At 44.6% G+C, this 24,265-nt stretch overlaps 1 protein-coding gene across 2 annotated transcripts in view; it reads right to left on the bottom strand.

The window, feature by feature from the left end:
• POLD1 (DNA polymerase delta 1, catalytic subunit) overlaps nt 1-24,265 on the bottom strand; it is a 171,538-nt gene that overhangs the window by 16,530 nt on the left and 130,743 nt on the right. The window contains exon 25 of one of the 2 annotated variants that reach the window (XM_068241332.1): nt 13,291-13,362. The exons of the other annotated variant lie outside the window; for it this stretch is intronic. Within the exon in view, the coding sequence (XP_068097433.1) occupies nt 13,307-13,362 (56 nt within the window). The 3' untranslated portion in view covers nt 13,291-13,306. Of the gene's footprint in view, nt 1-13,290; nt 13,363-24,265 lie in introns of those variants that run through there. 2 annotated transcript variants of the gene reach the window in all.

Genomic DNA, 24,265 nt, shown 5'->3' with positions numbered 1-24,265 from the left:
CAGGTGCAACATGTCACTGTTCTCTGTTGGCATTACATGTACTCTCTGGCATTACAAATGCTGCCATTCGGCTGCATTTTAACCATTTGGGTCTATCTGGACGGATACATCCAACCAGATAGCCTGCCCTGCTGCGTCGGGCCCATGACCGCGTGTGCTCCCGCCACCTTCCATTAGCACGGAGATTAATGAAAGGGAACACAGTTCCCATTCATTGATCTAAGTCTCCGTATGAAAGACCGACACAGTCAGCGAGGTGGCTCTTTTTTTAACAAATCCCCTTCTGTCCCGGCCACGCTTTACTTTTGCTTGCGTAGTAATACTATGCGTGCAGAAGTAAGCTCCGAGGGCATCTTGTGCCCAAACAGTAAAATTGCATCTGGAGATAAAAATTCCCAGCTTTTTTTTTTTACTGTTAAAAAATAGTCCCTTACCTCCAACACTACCCAATAGCTACACCAAAACATTTTTGTAAAAAAAAAAAAAAAAAAAAAAAAAATAGCTACCTTAGGGACTAAACTTTTCTAATATGTATGTAGTACTGTATGTTACTTTTATTTTGTTTAAATTATGGGTTTGTAATAAGTGATGGACGCAAAACTGAAAAAATGCACCTTTATTTCTAAATAAAATATCGGCGCCATACATTGTGATAGGGACATAATTTAAACATTGTAATAACTGGGACAGATGGGCAAATAAAATACGTGGGTTTTAATTACGGTAGCCTGCATTCATTTCAAAACCTGAGAAATAATGATTTTTTTTCCATTTCTTTCTTAACCACTTGAGGACTCAGCCTTTACCCCCCCCCTTAAGGACCAGCGCTGTTTTTTCCATTCAGACCACTGCAGCTTTAACGGTTTATTGCTCGCTCATACAACCTACCACCTAAATGAATTTTGGCTCCTTTTCTTCTCACTAATACAGCTTTCTTTTGATGCTATTTGATTGCTGCTGCGAGTTTTAGTTTTTATTATATTCATCAAAAAAGACATGAATTTTGGCAAAAAAATGATTTTTTTAACTTTCTGTGCTGATATTTTTCAAATAAAGTAACATTTCTGTATACATGCAGCGCGAAAAATGTGGACAAACATGTTTTTGATAAAAAAAAAAAAACATTCAGTGTATATTGATTGGTTTGGGTAAAAGTTATAGCGTTTACAAACTATGGTGCCAAAAGTGAATTTTCCCATTTTTAAGCATCTCTGACTTTCCTGACTACCTGTCATGTTTCATGAGGTGCTAAAATTCCAGGATAGTATAAATACCCCACAAATAACCCCATTTTGGAAAGAAGACATCCCAAAGTACTCACTAAGAGGCATGGTGAGTTCATAGAAGATTTTATTTTTTGTCACAAGTTAGTGGAAAATGACAGTTTGTCACAAAAAAAAAAAAAAAAAAAAAAAAGTTTTCCATTTCTGCTAACTTGTAACAAAAAAAAAAAAAATGAAATCTGCCATGGACTCAACATGCCCCTCAATGAATACCTTGAAGTGTCTATTTTTCAAAATGGGGTCATTTATGGGGTGTGTTTACTGTCCTGGCATTTTGGGGGGTGCGGAATTGTAAGCACCCCTGTAAAGCCTAAAGGTAGTCATTGCACTGTGGGCCCCTTAGCGCAGTTTGGCTGCAAAAAAGTGTCACCCATATGGTATCGCCATACTCGGGAGAAGTAGTACAATGTGTTTTGGGGTGTATTTTTACACATACCCATGCTGGGTGGGAGAAATATCTCTGTAAATGACAATTGTTTGATTTTTTTTACACACAATTGTACATTTACAGAGTTATATCTCCCACTCAGCATGGGTATGTATAAAAATACACCCCAAAACACATTGTACTACTTCTCCTGAGTACGGCGATACCACATGTGTGGCACTTTTTTGCACCCTAACTGTGCTAAGGGGCCCAAAGTCCAATGAGTACCTTTAGGATTTCACAGGTCATTTTGAGAAATTTGGTTTCAAGACTACTCCTCACGGTTTAGGGCCCCTAAAATGCCAGGGCAGTATAGGAACCCCACAAATGACCCCATTTTACAAAGAGGACACCCCAAGGTACTCAATTAGGAGTATGGTGAGTTCATAGAAGATTTTACTTTTTGTCACAAGTTAGCGGAAAATGATTTTTATTGGGTTTTTTTTACCAAGTGTCATTTTCCGCTAACTTGTGACAAAAAATAAAATCTTCTATGAACTCACCATACTCCTAACGGAATACCTTGGGGTGTCTTCTTTCTAGAATGGGGTCATTTGTGGGGTTCCTATACTGTCCTGGCATTTTAGGGGCCCTAAACCGTGAGGAGTAGTCTGGAAACGAAATTTCGCAAAATGACCTGTGAAATCCTAAAGGTACTCATTGGACTTTGGGCCCTTTAGCGCAGTTAGGGTGCAAAAAAGTGCCACACATTTGGTATCGTCGTACTCGGGAGAAGTAGTACAATGTGTTTTGGGGTGTATTTTTACACATACCCATGCTGGGTGGGAGAAATAACTCTGTAAATGGACAATTGTGTGTAAAAAAATCAAAAGATTGTCATTTACAGAGGTATTTCTCCCACCCAGCATGGGTATGTGTAAAAATACACCCCAAAACACATTATACTACTTCTCCCGAGTACGGCAATACCACATGTGTGGCACTTTTTTGCACCCTAATTTTGAGAAATTTGGTTTCAAGACTACTCCTCACGGTTTAGGGCCCCTAAAATGCCAGAGCAGTATAGGAACCCGACAAATGACCCCATTTTAGAAAGAAGACACCCCAAGGTATTCCGTTAGGAGTATGGTGAGTTCATAGAAGATTTTATTTTTTGTCACAAGTTAGCGGAAAATTACACTTGGTAAAAAAACCCAATAAAAATCATTTTCCGCTAACTTGTGACAAAAAGTAACATCTTCTATGAACTCACCATACTCCTAATTGAGTACCTTGGGGTGTCTTCTTTCTAAAATGGGGTCATTTGTGGGGTTCCTACACTGGTCTGGCATTTTAGGGGCCCTAAACCGTGAGGAGTAGTCTTGAAACCAAATGTTTCAAAATGACCTGTGAAATGCTAAAGGTACTCATTGGACTCTGGGCCCCTAGGCGCAGTTAGACTGCAAAAAAGGGCCACACATGTGGTATTGCCGTACTCGGGAGAAGTAGTACAATGTGTTTTGGGGTGTATTTTTACACATACCCATATTGGGTGGGAGAAATATCTCTGTAAATGACAATTTTTTGATTTCTTTACACACAATTGTCAATTTACAGAGATATTTCTCCCACCCAATATGGGTATGTGTAAAAATACACCCCAAAACACATTATACTACTTCTCCTGAGTACGGCGATACCACATGTGTGGCACTTTTTTGCACCCTAACTGCGCTAAGGGGCCCAGAGTCCACTGAGTAACTTTTAGCATTTCACAGGTCATTTTGAAACATTTGGTTTCAAGACTACTCCTCACGGTTTAGGGTCCCTAAAATGCCAGAGCAGTATAGGAACCCCACAAATGACCCCATTTTAGAAAGAAGACACCCCAAGGTACTCAATTAGGAGTATGGTGAGTTCATAGAAGATTTTACTTTTTGTCACAAGTTAGCGGAAAATGATTTTTATTGGTTTTTTTACCAAGTGTCATTTTCCGCTAACTTGTGACAAAAAATAAAATCTTCTATGAACTCACCATACTCCTAATTGAGTACCTTGGGGTGTCCTCTTTGTAAAATGGGGTCATTTGTGGGGTTCCTATACTGCTCTGGTATTTTAGGGGCCCTAAACCGTGAGGAGTAGTCTTGAAACCAAATTTCTCAAAATGACCTGTGAAATCATAAAGGTACTCAGTGGACTCTGGGCCCCTTAGCGCAGTTAGGGTGCAAAAAAATGTGCCACACATGTGGTATCGCCGTACTCCGGAGAAGTAGTACAATGTGTTTTGGGGTGTATTTTTACACATACCCATATTGGGTGGGAGAAATATCTCTGTAAATGGACAATTGTGTGTAAAGAAATCAAAAAATTGTCATTTACAGAGATATTTCTCCCACCCAGCATGGGTATGTGTAAAAATACACCCCAAAACACATTGTACTACTTCTCCCGAATACGGCGATACCACATGTGTGGCACTTTTTTGCACCCTAACTGCGCTAAGGGGCCCAGAGTCCAATGAGTACCGTTACCATTTCACAGGTCATTTTGAGAAATTTGGTTTAAAGACTACTCCTCACGGTTTAGGGCCCCTAAAATGCCAGAGCAGTATAGGAACCCGACAAATGACCCCATTTTAGAAAGAAGACACCCCAAGGTATTCCGTTAGGAGTATGGTGAGTTCATAGAAGTTTTTATTTTTTGTCACAAGTTAGCGGAAAATGACACTTGGTAAAAAAAACAATAAAAATCATTTTCCGCTAACTTGTGACAAAAAGTAAAATCTTCTATGAACTCACCATACTCCTAATTGAGTACCTTGGGGTGTCTTCTTTCTAAAATGGGGTCATTTGTGGGGTTCCTATACTGCTCTGGCATTTTAGGGGCCCTAAACCGTGAGGAGTAGTCTTGAAACCAAATTTCTCAAAATGACCTGTGAAATGCTAACGGTACTCATTGGACTCTGGGCCCCTTAGCGCAGTTAGGGTGCAAAAAAGTGCCACACATGTGATATTGCCGTACTCGGGAGAAGTAGTACAATGTGTTTTGGGGTGTATTTTTACACATACCCATATTGGGTGGGAGAAATATCTCTGTAAATGGACAATTGTGTGTAAAAAAAAATCAAAAAATTGCCATTTACAGAGTGATTTCTTCTACCCATCATGGGTATGTGTAAAAATACACCCTAAAACACATTGGTCTACTTCTCCCGGGTACGGCGACAGCACGTGTGGCACTTTTTTTGCAGCCTAACTGCGCTAAGGGGCCCCAACGTGCAAAGACTACCTTTGGGCTTTACAGGGGTGCTCACAATTTAGCCCCCCCCCCCCCACATGACAGGACAGTTAACAAACCCCACAAATGACCCCATTTTAAAAATAAGACACCACAAATTATTCCATGAGGGGCATGGTGAGTTTATAAAAAAAAAATATTTTTTGTCACAAGTTAGCAGAAAAGGATACTTTGTGAAAAAAAACCAACAATTTATGCTAACTTGTGACAAAAAACAAAATCTTCTATGAACTCACCATGCACCTCACGGAATACTTTGGGGTGTCCTCTTTCCAAAATGGGGTCATTTGTGGAGTCTGTCCTGGCATTTTAGGGCCTCTGCAATCATTACATGTATGGCCAGTATTTCTGCTATACTCCTTATATTGGGCATACAGGTAGTGCATTCTGGGCTGAAAGGAAAAATGAACGGCAAACATCCCTTCATTCACATCGATCAATGTGGATGAACAAATATCTGCCAAAAAATGTGAAACAAAAAGAAAAGAAAGAGGGACATAGGAGCTGCCACCCCAAAAATCCAAACCCACCAGCTCGTATGCCCAGGCAAACCTGATTTATTCATCCACATCGATCGATGTGAATGGAGAAATCATTGCTTGAGTTCTTTTTTGATACAAAGTGCTTGCCAAAGCATATGAACCCCAACACCGCTCCTCGGCCCATATGCCTCGGCAAACGTATCTTTTTTACTGTGGAGGAGAAATCTCGTCCTACAGCGCTGCATGCACCGATTTTGTGTAACCTGACAGACGCGCAATGTTCTGTCAGGATGCACCATCAGTGCTGCAGCTGATTGATTGATTGATTGATTGATTGGTCGGTCTGGATAGAAAAAAGAGAGAAGAAAAACGAAAAAACAAAACAAAAAGGAGGGGAAGGTGTCCGCCTGGACATAGGAGCTGCCACCCCAAAAATCCAAACCCACCAGCTCGTATGCCCAGGCAATCCTGATTTATTCATCCACATTGATCGATGTGAATGGAGAAATCATTGCTTGAGTTCTTTTTTGATACAAAGTGCTTGCCAAAGCATATGAATCCCCAACACCACACCTTGGCCCATATGCCTCGGCAAACGTATCTTTTTTACTGTGGAGGAGAAATCTCGTCCTACAGCGCTGCATGCACTGATTTTGTGTAACCTGACAGAAGCGCAATGCTTCTGTCAGGATGCACCATCAGTGCTGCAGCTGATTGGTCGGTCGGTCGGTCGGTCTGGATAGAAAAAAGAGAGAAGAAAAACGAAAAAAAAAAAAAAAACAAAGAGGAGGGGAAGGCGTCCGCCTGGACATAGGAGCTGCCACCCCAAAAATCCAAACCCACCAGCTCGTATGCCCAGGCAATCCTGATTTATTCATCCACATTGATCGATGTGAATGGAGAAATCATTGCTTGAGTTCTTTTTTGATACAAAGTGCTTGCCAAAGCATATGAATCCCCAACACCACACCTTGGCCCATATGCCTCGGCAAACGTATCTTTTTTACTGTGGAGGAGAAATCTCGTCCTACAGCGCTGCATGCACCGATTTTGTGTAACCTGACAGAAGCGCAATGCTTCTGTCAGGATGCATCATCAGTGCTGCAGCTGATTGGTCGGTTGGAAAAAAAGAGAGAAGAAAAAAAAAAAAAAAAAAAAAAAAAAGCAAGCAAGCAGCAAAGCACTTCAATAACATTAACTTTTTAAACTTTATTAAATATGTTCAAACCAAACAATAACATTGGTAACCAAATATGAACTTTTTTGCTTACCTGTTTTTTTTGTTTTTTGTTTTTTTTACCTGCGAGCTGAGGATAAACTTCTCCTCCCCCATGGGTCAATGTGCAAAGTGCAAATCGCACAGATATGTGGCGAAGTACATTATGCATTCTGTCCCAAGTGAAAGGAGAGGTTTCTGGCAGGCCAGTGTATTTGGATCTCTCAAAACCTGATGTTTGGGTTCACACTGCATACTGGCCTATCCGGTCGGTCGAGCCCGCCGCACCGTCTCGCCCAAAATAGATCTTCAGGGAATACCACAAGAGTAGCATTCGGCCTAGTAATTAACTGCGTCGCCGTAGACTAACATGACTTCCGGGCCGACCCAAATTGCCGCAGAAGCCACGCAGTAACGTAGGCATGCACTAGCATTAAGTCAAGCACTTCCGGCGTAGGGGGGGACCGCAAAGTGTGACTTTTGCTAGGCAATTTGCCCTAACGCATCGCGCCAGTGTGAAATAGCACTGAGAGACCCTTGTGTGCCTACTGCTGTGTCTGTAGTTCCCTAGGTTCTAAAAGTGTGCCTTCTCGTGGTACCTCTCATAACACTCCCCTAGGCATAGGCCAGGCTGGTCAGGACAGCGGGGACAGTAAACGGGGGAGTCACGCCTTATTCCAGCCTTGCTGCAGACACGACATCTTTTTCTGGGGTTGCGTTGAGTTGGGGTACTGGGAATCGGGTAGGCGTAATGCCTTCCATGCAGCCGGCTAGTTGCATTTGGGGGTTGGGCTCTGGCACCTTCTGGATAGAGGAGTGCCGAAACAATGTCTTCCTGGAATTGAAGGAAAGATCCAGTTCTCCCAGCCTTACTGTAGAGAACAAAGCTGTTGTACATCGCCAATTGAATTAAATACACAGACACTTTCTTATACCAGCGTCTGGTTTTCCGGGAAATTAAATAGGGCCCTAACATCTGGTCATTGAAGTCCACCCCTCCCATGTTGGCATTATAGCTGTGGACGGCGAGGGGCTTTTCAATGACCTCTGTTGCCCATGTAATTTGTACTGTCGTGTCTGTGTGAATGGTAGACAGAAGGTAAACGTCCCTCTTGTCCTTCCATTTCACCGAGAGCAAGTCATCGGTACACAAGGCGGCCCTCTCCCCCCGTTGAAGTCTGGTGTTAACGAGCCGTTGGGGGAAGCCCCGGCGACTAGGCCGCACGGTGCCACAGCATCGGATTCCTTCTAACTTTAAGTGCTGAAAGAGGGCCACACTTGTGTAAAAGTTGTCCACATAAAGATGGTACCCCTTCTGGAACAAGGGTGACACCAAGTCCCACACAATCTTTCCACTGCTCCCCAGGTAGTCAGGACATCCGACCGGCTCCAATTTTGAGTCTTTTCCCTCATAGACCCTAAAACGAGATGTATAGCCTGTGGCCCTATCACAGAGCTTATACAGTTTCACCCCATACCGGTGTACGAGGGACTCATCTACACAGATGTTCTGTTCAGGGGTATAAGCATCTGCAAATGTGGATGACAGGTGGTCTATGAGGGGCCGAATTTTGTGGAGCCGGTCATAAGCTGGGTGGTCTCTTTCATGACAGGTGTCGTCATTGAAATGCAGGAAGCGCAGGATGATCTCAAATCGCGTCCTGGACATGGCAGCAGAGAACATGGGCATGTTATGTATTTGGCGTGTAGACCAATAAGAGCGCAATACATTTTTTTTGGTAATACCCATGTTGAGGAGAAGGCCCAAAAAAATTTTCAGTTCGGAAACTTGGAGTGGTTTCCACTGAAAAGGCTGGGCGTGGCAGCTTGTCGGATTGGCAGTTATAAATTGTGTGGCATAACGGTTGGTCTCAGCCACAATTAAGTCAAGGAGATCCTGGGTGAGGAACAGTTCAAAAAAGTCTAGGGCCGATCCTAGTTCAACTGTCTCCACCTGGACTCCAGACTGGGCGGTGAAAGGGGGCAGTACGGGTGCGGCGGGATCAGGGGAATGCCAATCAGGGTTTGCCAGCACCTCTGGAAAACCAATGGGAGTACGGGCCCGTCTACTTGGTGGCTGCGAATCGGGTCTTAATTCACGTACCACCGAACCAGTTTCTACTTCCGGGCTGGTGTTCGCCACTTCACCAGGGTCTTCTACGGAAGTACTGGTGTTGAGAGGTCCAGGAGATGCTGCGCTGCTGGTGCATGCCTCACCAAGAAAAATCAGATCAACGCCAGCATCACTCTGCTGCCCTTGAGACTGATCTTCCGCCACCTGCAGTCCAGTGACATGGGGTGTGGTACGCCTGGCTCTAGCCGGGACCTCAACCTCGTCATCGGAACTATCGGTCAGAGAGCCACTGCTGTCTACAGGATCGTACTCTGAACTAGAAGATTCGTCGAATAAGTCGACCCAATCATCCTCATCCGACTGGTCCATGTACCTGTAGATGTCTTCATTGGAAAACCTCTTTTTTGCCATGGTGGCCTGCTAAATTTAGGAGGTATTCCTCTGAGACTACCCAGGAAAAAGAGCACCTACCTAGCGAAATGGAGTACTTGAGAGGTAGAAAGCTGTGGTCACTGAGTTTTGATTAAAAAAAAAATCAAAACTGCTGTTTACAGTGCCACAGCTAGTGTACAGTGTTTTTTGCAGTGATCAGAAAAAATAAATTTCTGTCACTGCGGTGGGGCGGGCTGAACGCAGTGCAGGCGATCAGGTCTGATCGGGCAAACACTGCGTTTTTTTGTGGATCCTAGTGACCCTAATATAGATCTGACTGTGATCACTAATGATCACTTACAGATACTATATAGTACCAATGCTGATTAGCGACAGTGATGACGCTAATTAGTGACTGTGGTGCAGTGGGCTGAGCACTAACTGACACTAACTACCCTTTTGCCTAGCTAACTGGCCTAACTGTTACCACTAGTGATACTAAAAAAGTGACAGTTTTCACTGATCACTGTTTTTAGATCACTAGGATAGTGACGGTGAGGGGGGGTTGGGGGATCAGAGAGCAATCACAAATAATCAAAAACAATCACGAGGCAATTACAACACAATTACAGCAATCTGCGCAATCAAAGCCAATCAAGGAGCAATTGAATCCAATAACACGACAATCAAAAACCAATTACGTGACAATCGAAGCCAATCACACGACAATCGATGCTAATCACAGGGCAATTGAGACAATCGAGACACAGGGCAAAACAGCCAATCAGAGGGCAATTGGCACAATCAAAACCAATCAGGGCAATTGAAGCCAATCACACGACAATCGAAAACCAATTACGTGACAATCGAAGCCAATCACACGACAATCGATGCTAATCACAGGGCAATTGAGACAATCGAGACACAGGGCAAAACAGCCAATCAGAGGGCAATTGGCACAATCAAAACCAATCAGGGCAATTGAAGCCAATCACACGACAATCGATGCCAATCACAGTACAATTGAGACAATTGTAGCCAAACAAAGCACAATCAAGCCTTACAGACAGGAGATAAGATACACAATGGCAGGGGGAGAATATACGCAAGCAATGCACTAGTAAGGTGTGGGGAGGATCTGAGGGGGTGGGTGATCAGAAGCCCCTAAGGGGTAGTTGGGGGTCTGATCTGATGGATAGGCGTGACAGGAGGTGACAAGGGGTGATAGATGGGTTATTGACGGGTGATAAGTGGGTGTTTACAGCAGGGAAAAACAGATGCAAACAATGGACTGCTGATGTGATCAGGGGGGGGGGGGGGTCTCGGGGGGATCTGAAAGGGTGGGTGGGTGATCAGAAGCCCCGGGGCAGTTGGAGGTCTGATCTGATGTGGGGCAGTGACAGGTGGTGACAAGGGATGATTGACAGGTGACTGATAGGTGATTGACAGCTGATCAGTGGGCGATTACAGGGAGATAGATAGTATACAGGGGGGGGGGGGTAGAGATCTGAAGGGGTGGGTGGGTGATCAGATACCCCTAAGGGGTAGTTGGGGGTCTAATCTGATGGATGGGAGTGACAGGTGTTGACAGGGAGTGATAGATGGGTTATTGATGGGTGATAAGTGGGTTTTTACAGGGAAAAAAAGATGTAAACAATGGACTGCTGATGTGATCAGGGGGGGGTCTCGGGGGGATCTGAAAGGGTGGGTGGGTGATCAGAAGTCCTTAAGGGGCAGTGGGGGGTCTGATCTGATGTGGGGCAGTGGCAGGTGGTGACAAGGGATGATTGACAGGTGACTGATAGGTGATTGACAGTTGATCAGTGGGCTATTAGAGGGAGATAGAGATATGCAGTATACAGGGGGGGAGGGAGGGGGGGGGAGATCTGAAGGGGTGGGGGGTGATCAGATAACCCTAAGGGGTAGTTGGGGGTCTGATCTGATTGATTAGAGTGACAGGTGGTGTCAGGGATTGATTGATGGGTGATATGGAGGGTGGTTGGGTCTAAGCTGCGTGCTGCAGGGGTGTACAGGGGGGGGTCTGATGGGTGCTGCGGGTGATCGGGGGGTCTGTGGGGCTCCTAAAGAGTGTGGTGCGTTCACTCACTGTGCCTGCTCTCCTCGCCGGTGGTCGATCGCTAAGTGTGACCACCAGCGGGGTGGCAGGCAGTATAATACAGTTTGTTAGGTAAACAAACTGTATTATACGATTTCAAGTGGCTAATTTGAAAAGTTACAACCCGCCGGCGCTGCGGATTGGCTGGCGGGTTGTAGTCACAAGGGGGCGGCACCACGTGACACAGCGATCGCTGATTAATCACCGAGAACCTGGCGACGCACATGTGCGTGGCTGGTCCTCCAGGAGCCACTTTGCCGACGCGCGTTATGAGTGCGCGGTCGGCAAGTGGTTAATCTACCTGTTAAAATGGATTTAGAATAAAATAATTCTTAGCAAAATGTACCACCCAAAGAAAGCCTAAATGGTGGCAGAAAAAACAAGATATAGATCATTTCAGTGTGAGAAGTAGTGATAAAGTTATTGATGAATGAATGGGAGGTGAAAGTTGCTCAGATGCATAAGGTGAAAACACTGTAGGCTGAAGTGGTAAATTGCACCCGAATAGTGCTTGTGAGTGGCAGACGGGACGCTGAACTTCCCGATAAGCATGCAAGTTCAGCCTCCTGTCTGAAAGAAGCCTTACTAAATACTGCTGCAGGTCAAGTGCACCAAAATGCTGGTCAGATTGAACTGCATTGGAAGGAAGGGGTGCAATATCTTTACTGGTGAAGCTTGGGTAGCAATGGCTTGAGGAAGGCCTAGTAAAGTGAATCGCTCTCACTTCTTCCTGTGTGAAGCCAAAGATCTCGAATGTGCAACCAATCGAGTTATAGTGAGACAGGCCCTCTTGAAAGATACTGAGAACTATTCATAAAACTGCACTATACAAAATCTATAACATTCTGATTTTTTTTTCATTAGACAAGCTGCTATGCAAACACATGAGCAGGTCTGGACGGTAAATTACCTCTTGGAGGTGTTCAACGCATGTTTAATTCCCTAAAATGTCACACAAGCATTTCAGTATGGTAATGGCCAACTCTTCTTCTAACAACTGCAATAGATGATCCTCTTCTTACCATTCACCACAACAGCCTATACCAAACATTGTTAACTAGTCGCTATTTTACATGTTCACCTTACGATCCCAATGCAAAACAGGATTTTCATACAGACACTTGAATAGGAAGACAAAGCAATCGTACATGAAACAATGAGGGCCTTTTATACTACTATAGGCAATAGGAAAATCATGTATTTGCTTATTCAAAGAAAAACAGGGGAGCTTTAAGTGGAAACCTCTCTCTAGAAGTTTCATGACACCTATAGAGCAGGTCTAATAAGTTTCAGGAGATCCCTAGGCAGGAGTGACGTGTAGTTCAGCTGACAGACTGGCAAATGGACATTACTTTGCAGTATATTCATTCCTTAAAGAAAACCTGAACTGAAAATTAAGTCAAAATATACATACACAGGTCATACACACCTCCCATGTAGTCTACTCCTCAATCTCTTTCTCCTGTCCCACGTCCTGTTTGTCCACTGTGATCAAGGGAATTCTCCGTCCTCCATTTTGAAAATGGCCATTACCCCATAACAGCTTCCAGGTCAGCACACTGTTAAACTGTAACATCGCCCAGTTGAGCCATAGGGAAACATGGACATTACCGGGCACATCAGTTGTCCACTCAGCTATAACTGACATCAACTGATATATTTCAGTTCTGACAAAATGTTGTCAGAACTGGAAGGGATCATTGTCAGAATAAAATGGTGAACTGAGAGGAACTGATGGCAAGGTAACTATTTAATGTTCATTTGAAGTTACCTCATGTGTTTATTTTAAATAATTTTACTCAGTACAGGATCTCTTTAAAGAGGAATTGTAGTGAAAATGACAAGATTAATAAAACTGCTTACTTTTGACAATATTCATTTATAGACTATTTATTCAATGTTTGCCCATTATAAAAACTTTCCTCTCTCTGCTTTCCATTCTGAAATGTATCACTGGTGGCAACATCTTTAGTTCTGCCAGGTGATCTGTACGGAATGTTCGGGAGATACTGCTTGCTTGGCAGTTGGAAACTGACATTCTTTCCCACGGTGCAAGGAGGTTCACAGACGAGCAAACTGTCAGGACCATGGTTACGACATCACACTGTGGGAGGGGCTTTACCACAATACCAGCCACAAGGACCCACCTGATGATCTATTAGAGAAAAGGTAAAGATTTCTTGTGAGAAAGGGGTTATCTGCTACAGATTGGGATGAAGTTGAATCCAGGGTTAAAGTTCCTCTTTAAGCACCTGTCTCTGTAGGCAGGGCTGTGGAGTCGGTACAAAAATCAAACTAACTCCTGATTCCTCAATTTTGACGCCAAACCCAAAATTGCTCCGACTCCTTAACGCTTGCAGGGCTAGGGAGTGGGTACAAAAATCACCGACTTCGACTCCAGGTACCCAAAAATGCTCTGACTCCATAGCCTTACCTGTAGGTGTGGGCGGTCTTCAAAAATGTCTAGGCAAATAATATAAAATAACATTGTAAGTGGATGATCAATGGTGCTGAAGGCCTCCTCCTCTGTTTGAGTAAACACTCCTCTGGCCAAACAGTTTTTTTGTTCTTTGTCCAAAGATGGTGAAAAGTAAAGTAAAGAGAATGGTATCCAGTTGTCTCTGGAATGGTCATAACCCAGATCAATAAGCACCCTCACAGGAAAACGTATTTCTTAAAATATAAAATTTGCAAATGCCATCCATGGAGAGTGATGGAGTGCAGCATTGTGTGGTGTCTCAGTCATATTATTTTACATCGAAAGGGTCTTTTTTATTTATTGTATTTATATAGCGCCAACATATTACGGAACGCTGTAAAGAGTATATTGTCTTGTCACTAGCTGTCCTTCAGAGGGGATCAGAATCTATACTCTATCATAGTCATATGTCTATGTATGTATCTTATAGTGGCCACTGCAGCCAGATGCTTCTGTGACAGCCAGACTATCTTGGCCAGCCTTGCTGAATTCTGCCCAGGAGTCGGGACCCACCGCAGAAATATATACTGCACCTTTTGAAATGGAACACCATCGCCAGGACTGACAGATGCCAGCAATCGGCATCCTCAGCAGCATCAGCCATCACTGCAGGTTTCTTCCATGAAGAACTGGGTCTTCACTTAATGATTTTTTTTTTAAAATAAACAACACTATTCTAAATGTATTAAAGATTTGTTTTCTGCTCTGGGTGTGGTTTGCAACTGCAATAGCGCAAACTACAGTAGTTCCAAAGCTTCATTGCAATCTTAACTACAGTATATTCTAATATGCTCCAAGCAAGGTCTGAAATTTTTGCCACAAATATACAATACAAAAAATTAAAATAACATTGTGCTTATTCTGGGTTTGAAGTTCTATACAATTAAAAAAAAAAAGCCATAGGATTTTTCATTTTATAGAAGGTCCATTTTATCCTGTATAGTAGCCATAACAAATTTTCCACCATCAAGTATTTTTTCATACTTTTAAAAACATTTATCAAGATTTGTTTAAAAGTTTAATCTGATTTTCCAATACAAGCCATGATTTTCTTGAATAACTGTGAAAATGGAATGACTAGGCTGTATCATGTATGGCCGCAATTGATTGAGAATCGTTGGTCTGAACGTAATTTTAAGTTTATGGAAAAAAACTTCGATAGCATCAGTCAATTCTCTTTTACCATCAGTCTCCCATGATTTGCCACTGCTGCCTTCTACCGGATTCTGCTGAAAGTCTTTTTATAAGTAATGGAAAAAAAAAATGTAGCTCTTTATTACCGTATATTCTGTTATTTTTCAGGAGGTAAAAACTCGGCCCTGAGTATTCTTGATGGGGGTAAAGCCACTGTTTCTTCAAGACAGTATTCAACGTTAGCTCTTAGCCTTTTGTCAGTTATCCTTAGAAGTGAGAGGGGAGGGGCTTTATGGGCCATACATTTTTTACTGATGCATTACAACAACAAAAAAACTAGTGCTATTTTCTGATCATTTGGGGCATTGTTGTTCTTCCAAGCAAGGCTGAATTTGTGTAACAACCACACTTCCACATCTCATCCCAGGTTTATCATCATTTTCAAGCTGTGGTCATCAGGTCCAGCGGTCTTCACTACTTTCTTGGTTGCACACCGCTGATTTTCTATGTATATTTCTTGTATGGGAGGATCCAAAAGAAACTCCTATCTCTGCATGTCACATCTGTGAAGACTGTGCCTCCTGGTTTTTGAGGCATATTTAGTCCTACCTCATTGCCTTTAAAAGTTTGTATGATCTTTATAGGTAATATAGTATTAGGGCCCATTTCCACTTGTGCCGTGCGCGAGTGCGAGACATGCGGCGGCACTTGCAGATGAATCCCATCAGCCGTGATTAGCAGCCTCCTGCACGGAAACGGATGGCAGTGCCGGCAGAATTGCTAGGGCAAGCGATTTAGCCGGCGGCGCCATTGTTTTCTATGGCAGATTTTCCCTGCGCTACTTGCCTGCGGAGAAACTCCGTGGATTCGGTGCAGAAACCACGCAAGTGGAAACGGGCGCTCAAGAGTTCTGAGATCTAATTACATCATTCACTTGTTCTTTTTTTCTCACCGAGTGACGCAGCCGAATCCCCGATGTCACACCGAGTGACGCAAGTGACGCAGCCAAATCCCCGATGTCAGACCGAGTGACTCAGCCGCATCCCCGATGTCACACCGAGTGACGCAGCCGAATCCCCGATGTCACACCGAGTGACGCAGCCGAATCACCGATGTCACGCAGCCGAATCCCCGATGTCACACCGAGTGACGCAGCCGAATCCATGATGTCACACCGAGTGACGCAGCCGAATCCCCGATGTCACATCGAGTGACGCAGCCGAATCACCGATGTCACGCAGCCGAATCCCCGATGTCACGCAGCCGAATCCCCGATGTCACACCGAGTGACGCAGCCGAATCCATGATGTCACACCGAGTGACGCAGCCGCATCCCCGATGTCACATCAAGTGACGCAGCCGAATCCCCGATGTCACACCGAGTGACGCAGCCGAATCCCCGATGTCACACCGAGTGACGCAGCCGAATCCCCGATGTCACACCGAGTGACGCAGCCGCATCCCCGATGTCACACAGAGTGACGCAAGTGGCGCAGCCGAATCCCCGATGTCACACTGAGTGACGCAACCGAATCCATGATGTCACACCGAGTGACGCAGCCGAATCCCCGATGTCACATCAAGTGACGCAGCCGAATCCCCGATGTCACACCAAATGACGCAGCCGAATCCCCGATGTCACACCGAGTGACGCAGCCGAATCCCCGATGTCACACCGAGTGACGCAGCTGAATCCCCGATGTCACACCGAGTGACGCAGCCGCATCCTCGATGTCACACAGAGTGACGCAAGTGGCACAGCCGAATCCCCGATGTCACACTGAGTGACGCAACCGAATCCATGATGTCACACCGAGTGACGCAGCCGAATCCCCGATGTCACATCAAGTGACGCAGCCGCATCCCCGATGTCACATCAAGTGACGCAGCCGCATCCCCGATGTCATATCGAGTGACGCAGCCACATTCCCGATGTCACACCGAGTGACGCAGCCGCATCCCCGATGTCACACCGAGTGACGCAGCCGCATCCCCGATGTCACACCGAATGACACAGCCGAATCCCCGATGTTAGATCGAGTGACGCGGGCGAATCCCCGATGTCAGACCGCGTGACGCGGCGGAATCCCCGATGTCACACCGAGTGACGCAGCCAAATCCCGATGTCACACCGAGTGATGCAGCCAAATCCCGATGTCACACCGAGTGATGCAGCCAAATCCCGATGTCACACCGAGTGATGCAGCCAAATCCCGATGTCACACCGAGTGATGCAGCCAAATCCCGATGTCACACCGAGTGATGCAGCCAAATCCCGATGTCACACCGAGTGATGCAGCCAAATCCCGATGTCACACCGAGTGATGCAGCCAAATCCCGATGTCACACCGAGTGATGCAGCCAAATCCCGATGTCACACCGAGTGATGCAGCCAAATCCCGATGTCACACCGAGTGATGCAGCCAAATCCCGATGTCACACCGAGTGATGCAGCCAAATCCCGATGTCACACCGAGTGATGCAGCCAAATCCCGATGTCACACCGAGTGATGCAGCCAAATCCCGATGTCACACCGAGTGATGCAGCCAAATCCCGATGTCACACCGAGTGATGCAGCCAAATCCCGATGTCACACCGAGTGATGCAGCCAAATCCCGATGTCACACCGAGTGATGCAGCCAAATCCCGATGTCACACCGAGTGATGCAGCCAAATCCCGATGTCACACCGAGTGATGCAGCCAAATCCCGATGTCACACCGAGTGATGCAGCCAAATCCCTATGTCACACCGAGTGATGCAGCCAAATCCCGATGTCACACCGAGTGATGCAGCCAAATCCCGATGTCACACCGAGTGATGCAGCCAAATCCCGATGTCACACCGAGTGATGCAGCCAAATCCCGATGTCACACCGAGTGATGCAGCCAAATCCCGATGTCACACCGAGTGATGCAGCCAAATCCCGATGTCACACCGAGTGATGCAGCCAAATCCCGATGTCACACCGAGTGATGCAGCCAAATCCCGATGTCACACCGAGTGATGCAGCCAAATCCCGATGTCACACCGAGTGATGCAGCCAAATCCCGATGTCACACCGAGTGATGCAGCCAAATCCCGATGTCACACCGAGTGATGCAGCCAAATCCCGATGTCACACCGAGTGATGCAGCCAAATCCCGATGTCACACCGAGTGATGCAGCCAAATCCCGATGTCACACCGAGTGATGCAGCCAAATCCCGATGTCACACCGAGTGATGCAGCCAAATCCCGATGTCACACCGAGTGATGCAGCCAAATCCCGATGTCACACCGAGTGATGCAGCCAAATCCCGATGTCACACCGAGTGATGCAGCCAAATCCCTATGTCACACCGAGTGATGCAGCCAAATCCCGATGTCACACCGAGTGATGCAGCCAAATCCCGATGTCACACCGAGTGACGCAGCCGAAACCCCCATGTCAGCCCTGAATTCAGCTCTTCTCAGTCTTTAATACAGATTTTTTTCTTTGTATACGTTTTTATTTTGAAGAATTTAGTTTCCATCTCTGTAGTATCTATGGGTTTCTTACCTCTGTGGTTAGTACCGTATTAGAGTAGTCGTCAGTCATATCACCAAATCATGGAGGATGTTTAGCTCAGCTGCTTCTTTGATTTGGTTTGATGTGGTGCCCCAGATGTATGTATGTATGTATGTATGTATGTATGTATGTATGTATGTATGTATGTATGTATGTATGTGCTAGTCAGCAGACTTTGTGAACATATTCCCATCCTTCAATGTAAATTTAAATCTTTGTTTATCACGCCAATGCTACATTTAGCTCCGTCTGTCTTTGACTAGCTAGAATAGAGAAGTACATGTTTTTTTTTTGTTTTTTGTTTTTTAGGCATCCTCGGGTATTTCTTCTATGTCTGCATAAATTTCTTATTTCATGCTTTCATTATTCAGTCAACATTTCTTATTTTTCCAGTTAATGCCCCCAATAGCAAATTGTCCTTTTTCACAACAGATCATATCCAACAAAATACTTTGTTTTGCATTTATGTTGCTACTTTCAATATTTATAAAATACTTTATTGGAATGTGCTATATATTTTTGTTAATCATGTTAAAATTGTCACTGTAATCACCATGTTAACCAGTTCTGTATTTTTTATCAGTCTCTATATATTTTGTTTATCACTGTCTGTATCATTACATTTGCTATGTTATATTATATATTACTAGTGACCTAAGCCCGTTTAAAAACGGGCTCTAGGTCTGTCAACGCCGCACGCACATGCCGGGCTAGCCTGCCCACCCCTTGATCCCTCCTGTTCCAACGCTGTCAGTGCAGGACACGCGCAGTAGCGCAAAAGCACTGACACAGGGACAGGTCGCAGGGACACTTAACTTTTATTAGGTAGGAAATATATATATATATATATATATATATATATATATATATATATATCACATGAGTCATCCAAAAAGTAACAGCTCTTTGCTTTAATCTGCAGCTAAGGTATTCTTTCTGCGTCATTTAACTTGCATCAGTTAGGTTTCCCCTCTCTCTCCCTGCACTGCTAGTCACCTGACTGCACAATGCTGATAACTGGAGCATTAAATGAAGCCCCACCCCCTCAATTTCTCACCCACAGGTGAGGTGTGTAATGATACTACAACAAAGCAATTGAAAACAGTGTAAAATTATATGATAAATGCTTAAATAGAGGGGAATATGTGGACAAATATCCGAAGACATAACAAAAGTTGTTTAGGCGATACCTTTAATGACTAACTGGACAAGATTTGTTTGCAAGTTGTAAAAACTTTACGTTGATTCTTCAGGCATGTTTCAGAACTAGATCAGAACCAAGGATGACGTAGCACGTCCTGATGAAGCTCCGGTGGGCAGGGCGAAACACGTAGACGTCATGCTACGCCTTACTTTGTACTAGGAGCCGCTGTTTGACTGTTAAGAGCCGCCTCCGTTGTTGCACGTGGAAGCCTTTATCTGCTGAGTTGCTCCCAGTCGCTATCAGCCGTCACCTGTGATCATCCATGCACTTTATGTACAGCTCTGACGCCAGACAAGATAAGTGCTGCTGCTGTTCTTCTATCAGCCTAAAGTCTATATGCGCACTTGTTTATCACGCAGTAATTGTGTGCCAGCCGCCTTTCGCAGCATTCACCGCTGATGTGTATTGCAGTCCATGCATTCTTATGGGACATGTGCCTCACTAAAAGCACTTGATGCATCTCGCAGAGACAGAGCGCCTTTCACGGCATCCTCCGCTGCCTCACTTTGCAATCTATGTATGCATAAAAGGAGAAGTGCAGAGCATGTTAGCTCAGATGGACTTTGCTTGAATCCAGCTACAGTGAACAGTGCTCCATTATCTGCACACAACACATGTGTTGGGCTCTTATAACTTTATTCTCACAGAGACTTTGAGCATTGCGCTCTGTGCTTCATAACAAACCCCATATTTACATTTGGGCTGCGAACTATACTACGGATGATCAATACATACAATGCTATACCTAATGGCTGTTCATAGGGAAACTATGCTGATTTGATATGCACGTTGTAACAAGATGCAAACGTCTTCCTTGGCGATGATATTTAGGCTGGCTTCTCCAATTTGTGACATTTTGCTTGCTGGTGACTTAAAAGGCATTTTATTGATAAAATGGGAAAATATCGCCTAGGGGAAAGCTCAGGAGAAAGAGTGAGTTGAATAAGAGCCTGTGTGGAAAATAAAATAAATACAATGTTTTCTCACACAGGTGAAACTTGAAAAATTAGAATATCGTGCAAAAGTCCATTTATTTCAGTAATTCAACTTAAAAGGTAAAACAAATATATGAAATAGGAACCCTTTGCAGGTGTTTTGGATTAATTATCTGGTTAGTCTGTGAGCCTAGAATATTGAACATTTTCACAACATTCTAATTTTCGGAGATTGTGATTTTGGGGTTTCCATAAGCTGTAAGCCACAAACCTCAAAATTATAACAAATAAAGGCTTGAAGTATCTTGCTTTGGATGTATTGAGTCTATTTCATATATTAGTTTCACCATTTAAAGAGGACCTGTAACGTTAAAAAATTCTCCCAAGGAATCTCATCTTCCCCTTACCTTCCCGGCTCCAGCGCAGGCTCAGTAGCGGCTCTCTGCTTGGAAATAGGCGGGAATAGCCGATCCCAGTCAGGTCCGCTCCACTGCAGAGGCATAAATATCCTGCGCAGTAGAGCAGACCCGACTGAGATCGGCCATTTCCACCTATAGAGCCGCAACAGCGCCCCCACTGGAACATGGAAAGATAAATGTTGCACCGCCTGACAAATTGTCGCCCGTGCAGTCAGTGGGCTGCAGCGAGACCACCATGGGAACTTTTTTTCATTACAGAGTCTCTCTAAGGTGAATTACTGAAATAAATTGACTTTTGCATGATAATTTTGAGTTTCACCTGCATAACAATGAAACAAAAGAGGGCGAATTATGCCTTTAATAAGCTGAAAAAACGTAAACAGGAGAGGACCCACTATGTATATATCCTAGCATCTCAGTAAAAAGACATGCAGAAATATGGAAAAAAGAAATCGTAAACCAAATTCAACTGAACTATACAAATTCTATCAAGCAAATGACCTTGTGCCACCTGTGTATAATTTTGTATATGTAGAACATTAACAGAATGTTTTCCATACCGCATAACTGAAGCCTCCGCTGTCTTAACAAGCCATGTGCGAGTACATGAGCCATACAAACATCTAATGGAAAGTTAAATACAGCTTACTAGTGGGGAAGAATAAGAGTGCTGGTTCAGGTTTTCTGTATGAGCCACTGTTGGGGAAAATTCTCCCTACTCCCAAGACTGCATTTACTGCAGCCTTACTTAAAAGACCAGCATTGCGAAAAAAATTAAAAATACATGAATATATATTCAAATAAGAAGTACAATTCTTGCAGAGTAAAATGAGCTATAAATTACTTTTTTCCTATGTTGCTGTCATTTACAGTAGAACACTCGTGGTGAACCAGAACTCAGTGGCGTGTGTAGGGGGCTACAATGGTTCTAAAAAGCCCCCTTACTAAAATACTAAGTAAAACAAAAGTTTGCTTTCTTAAAACAGAAAGAATTTGCGATCATTCAGGTTGCAGTGAGCTTGAGATGTCTACCAGTGCATCACTGCTGAATATATGCAAATTAACCATAGTTGCCCTTAGAAGCTAAACACACCTCCAGAACCGCTGGAATGCAATTATGTGTCATCTTGTTAATTTGTACAGAGCCATAATAATCCAACATGCATACAGACTGATTCGGATTGTTTCATCCTCATCAGTTCATGGCATGGATTAATTTGGCTCTATGGAGTAGGGCTTGTAATTCATGCCATGCACTGATGAGGATCAAACAATCCGAAATGTGTTTAAATGTATTTTAAAAATGTTACAATTTTCGCAAGGTTCTTTAACCTTTAAATGGGTTCTGTGGAGTGTTAAAAAAAAAAAAAAAAAAAAAAAAAAACCAGACACTTACCTAGGGCTTCTATCGGCCCCCTGTAGCGGTCATGTCCTGCACGTCCTGCTACGATCCTCCCTTCCCCAGTGCCGGTCAATTATTTAACTGACAAGACGAATAGTGCGCGCTCCCGCTCGCATCTCTTACTGAGCTTACTGCGCAGATGGAGGTTTTCTCGCACTGTGCAGTAAGCTCCCGGAGACGCAAGCGGGAGCGAGCACATGTGCGGCCACAGCCATGCAACTGCAGTCTCGCCAGCGGAATAATTAGACTGGGACCAGCGTCGGGGAACGGATGATCGTAGGAGAACAGCGTGGGACATGACAGCTACAGGGGGCCGATAAAAGCCCCAGGTAAGGGTCTGTTTTTTTTGTTGGTTTTTTTTTTTTTACACTTCACAGAACCACTTTAACCACCCTGGCGTTCTATTAAGATCGCCAGGGCAGCTGCATGAGGGTTTTTTTTAAATAAAAAAAAAACTATTTCATGCAGCCAACTGAAAGTTGGCTGCATGAAAGCCCACTAGATGGCGCTCCGGAGGCGTTCTTCTGATCGCCTCCGGCGGCCAAAATTAACACGGAAGGCCGCAATGAGCGGCCTTCCGTGTTTTGCTTACTTCGTCGCCATGGCGACGAGCGGAGTGACGTCATGGACGTCAGCCGACGTCCTGACGTCTGCCGCCTCCGATCCAGCCCTTAGCGCTGGCCGGAACTATTTGTTCCGGCTGCGCAGGGCTCAGGCGGCTGGGGGGACCCTCTTTCGCCGCTGCTCGCGGCGGATCGCCGCAGAGCGGCGGCGATCGGGCAGCACACGCGGCTGGCAAAGTGCCGGCTGCGTGTGCTGCTCTTTATTTGATCAAAATCGGCCCAGCAGGGCCTGAGCGGCACCCTCTGGCGGTAATGGACGAGCTGAGCTCGTCCATACCGCTAAGGTGGTTAAGCAGCCACATAAAGTAAAACTTTATTTGGCTGCAGGGCTGAATTTTTCCTACCACTGGGGAAGTGAGGCTACCCCAGCCAGGCAGGGTATGCAGAGTGGTAGCAGGGAGTTTTTATAGGTAAATGTCTGGATGGCTGGATCGGTTTCTTCTTCCTCCACCGCAGCGGCGATATAACCCTGACATGTCTTCTAGGTTCCCATCACATGATATGACTTGATCGGGATCCAGAAGACCGTGTCAGCATTACAGCTCCACCTGGTGGTGGAAGAGGGGTGATGGAAGAGTCTCTTGGAGCTGTAACCCTGACACAGTCTCCTGGATCCCTATTACATGTCATATCATATCATGTTATTGGGACCCAGAAGACCTGTTGGAACTTCAGAGCCACCAATGGAGGAAAAGAAAAAGCTGTCTGTAAAAGGTAAATATAACTGCTCCCTGCTAGAGATGGTCAATGAGATGTAAATACTTCTAAAATGATGCAAATATATGCAGCTTGAAAAAGGACCAATCAATTTAAACTGCATACAATTGCATACACATTTGCATACATTTGCATCAACTCAGAACAATTTGCATATCTGTGATCATACCTACTCCCTTCCCCCGGTTGTTTGGCTGCACTAGGCAGCCAAACTTAATGTGACAGAGGCTTAGAATTCACCAGCAGCTTTCAAGTAAAAACATTTGTTTGAAGCTGCTAATGGTTTAAGCCAATGGGTTACATAAGAAGGTGGGCTCAGCAGACAGTACACTCCTCACACAGCAGTGCCAGAAACACTAGGATAGAGAACCCTGCCCTTACAATCTAAAGTTGATGAAAAGAAGACAAAACTAGAGTTGACAGAAACAAGGAGGTGAAGAAAGTGGAGACCATGGTGACAGAGTGGCAGCTGGCAACCAATTAGTGTGTCCTAGGTAAGACTGTATACTTTCAAGAAGTGGTTTTCAAGTTGCTTAACGTTGGTAAGGGTAGGGGAGTGTCAGACAGTGGAAGGAAGTGCCAGGAGGGGAGAAATA

The sequence above is a fragment of the Hyperolius riggenbachi genome, chromosome 6 (genome assembly GCF_040937935.1).
Source record: "Hyperolius riggenbachi isolate aHypRig1 chromosome 6, aHypRig1.pri, whole genome shotgun sequence".
Classification (NCBI taxonomy): domain Eukaryota; kingdom Metazoa; phylum Chordata; class Amphibia; order Anura; family Hyperoliidae; genus Hyperolius; species Hyperolius riggenbachi.
This window is presented reverse-complemented; position numbering and strand designations above follow the sequence as displayed.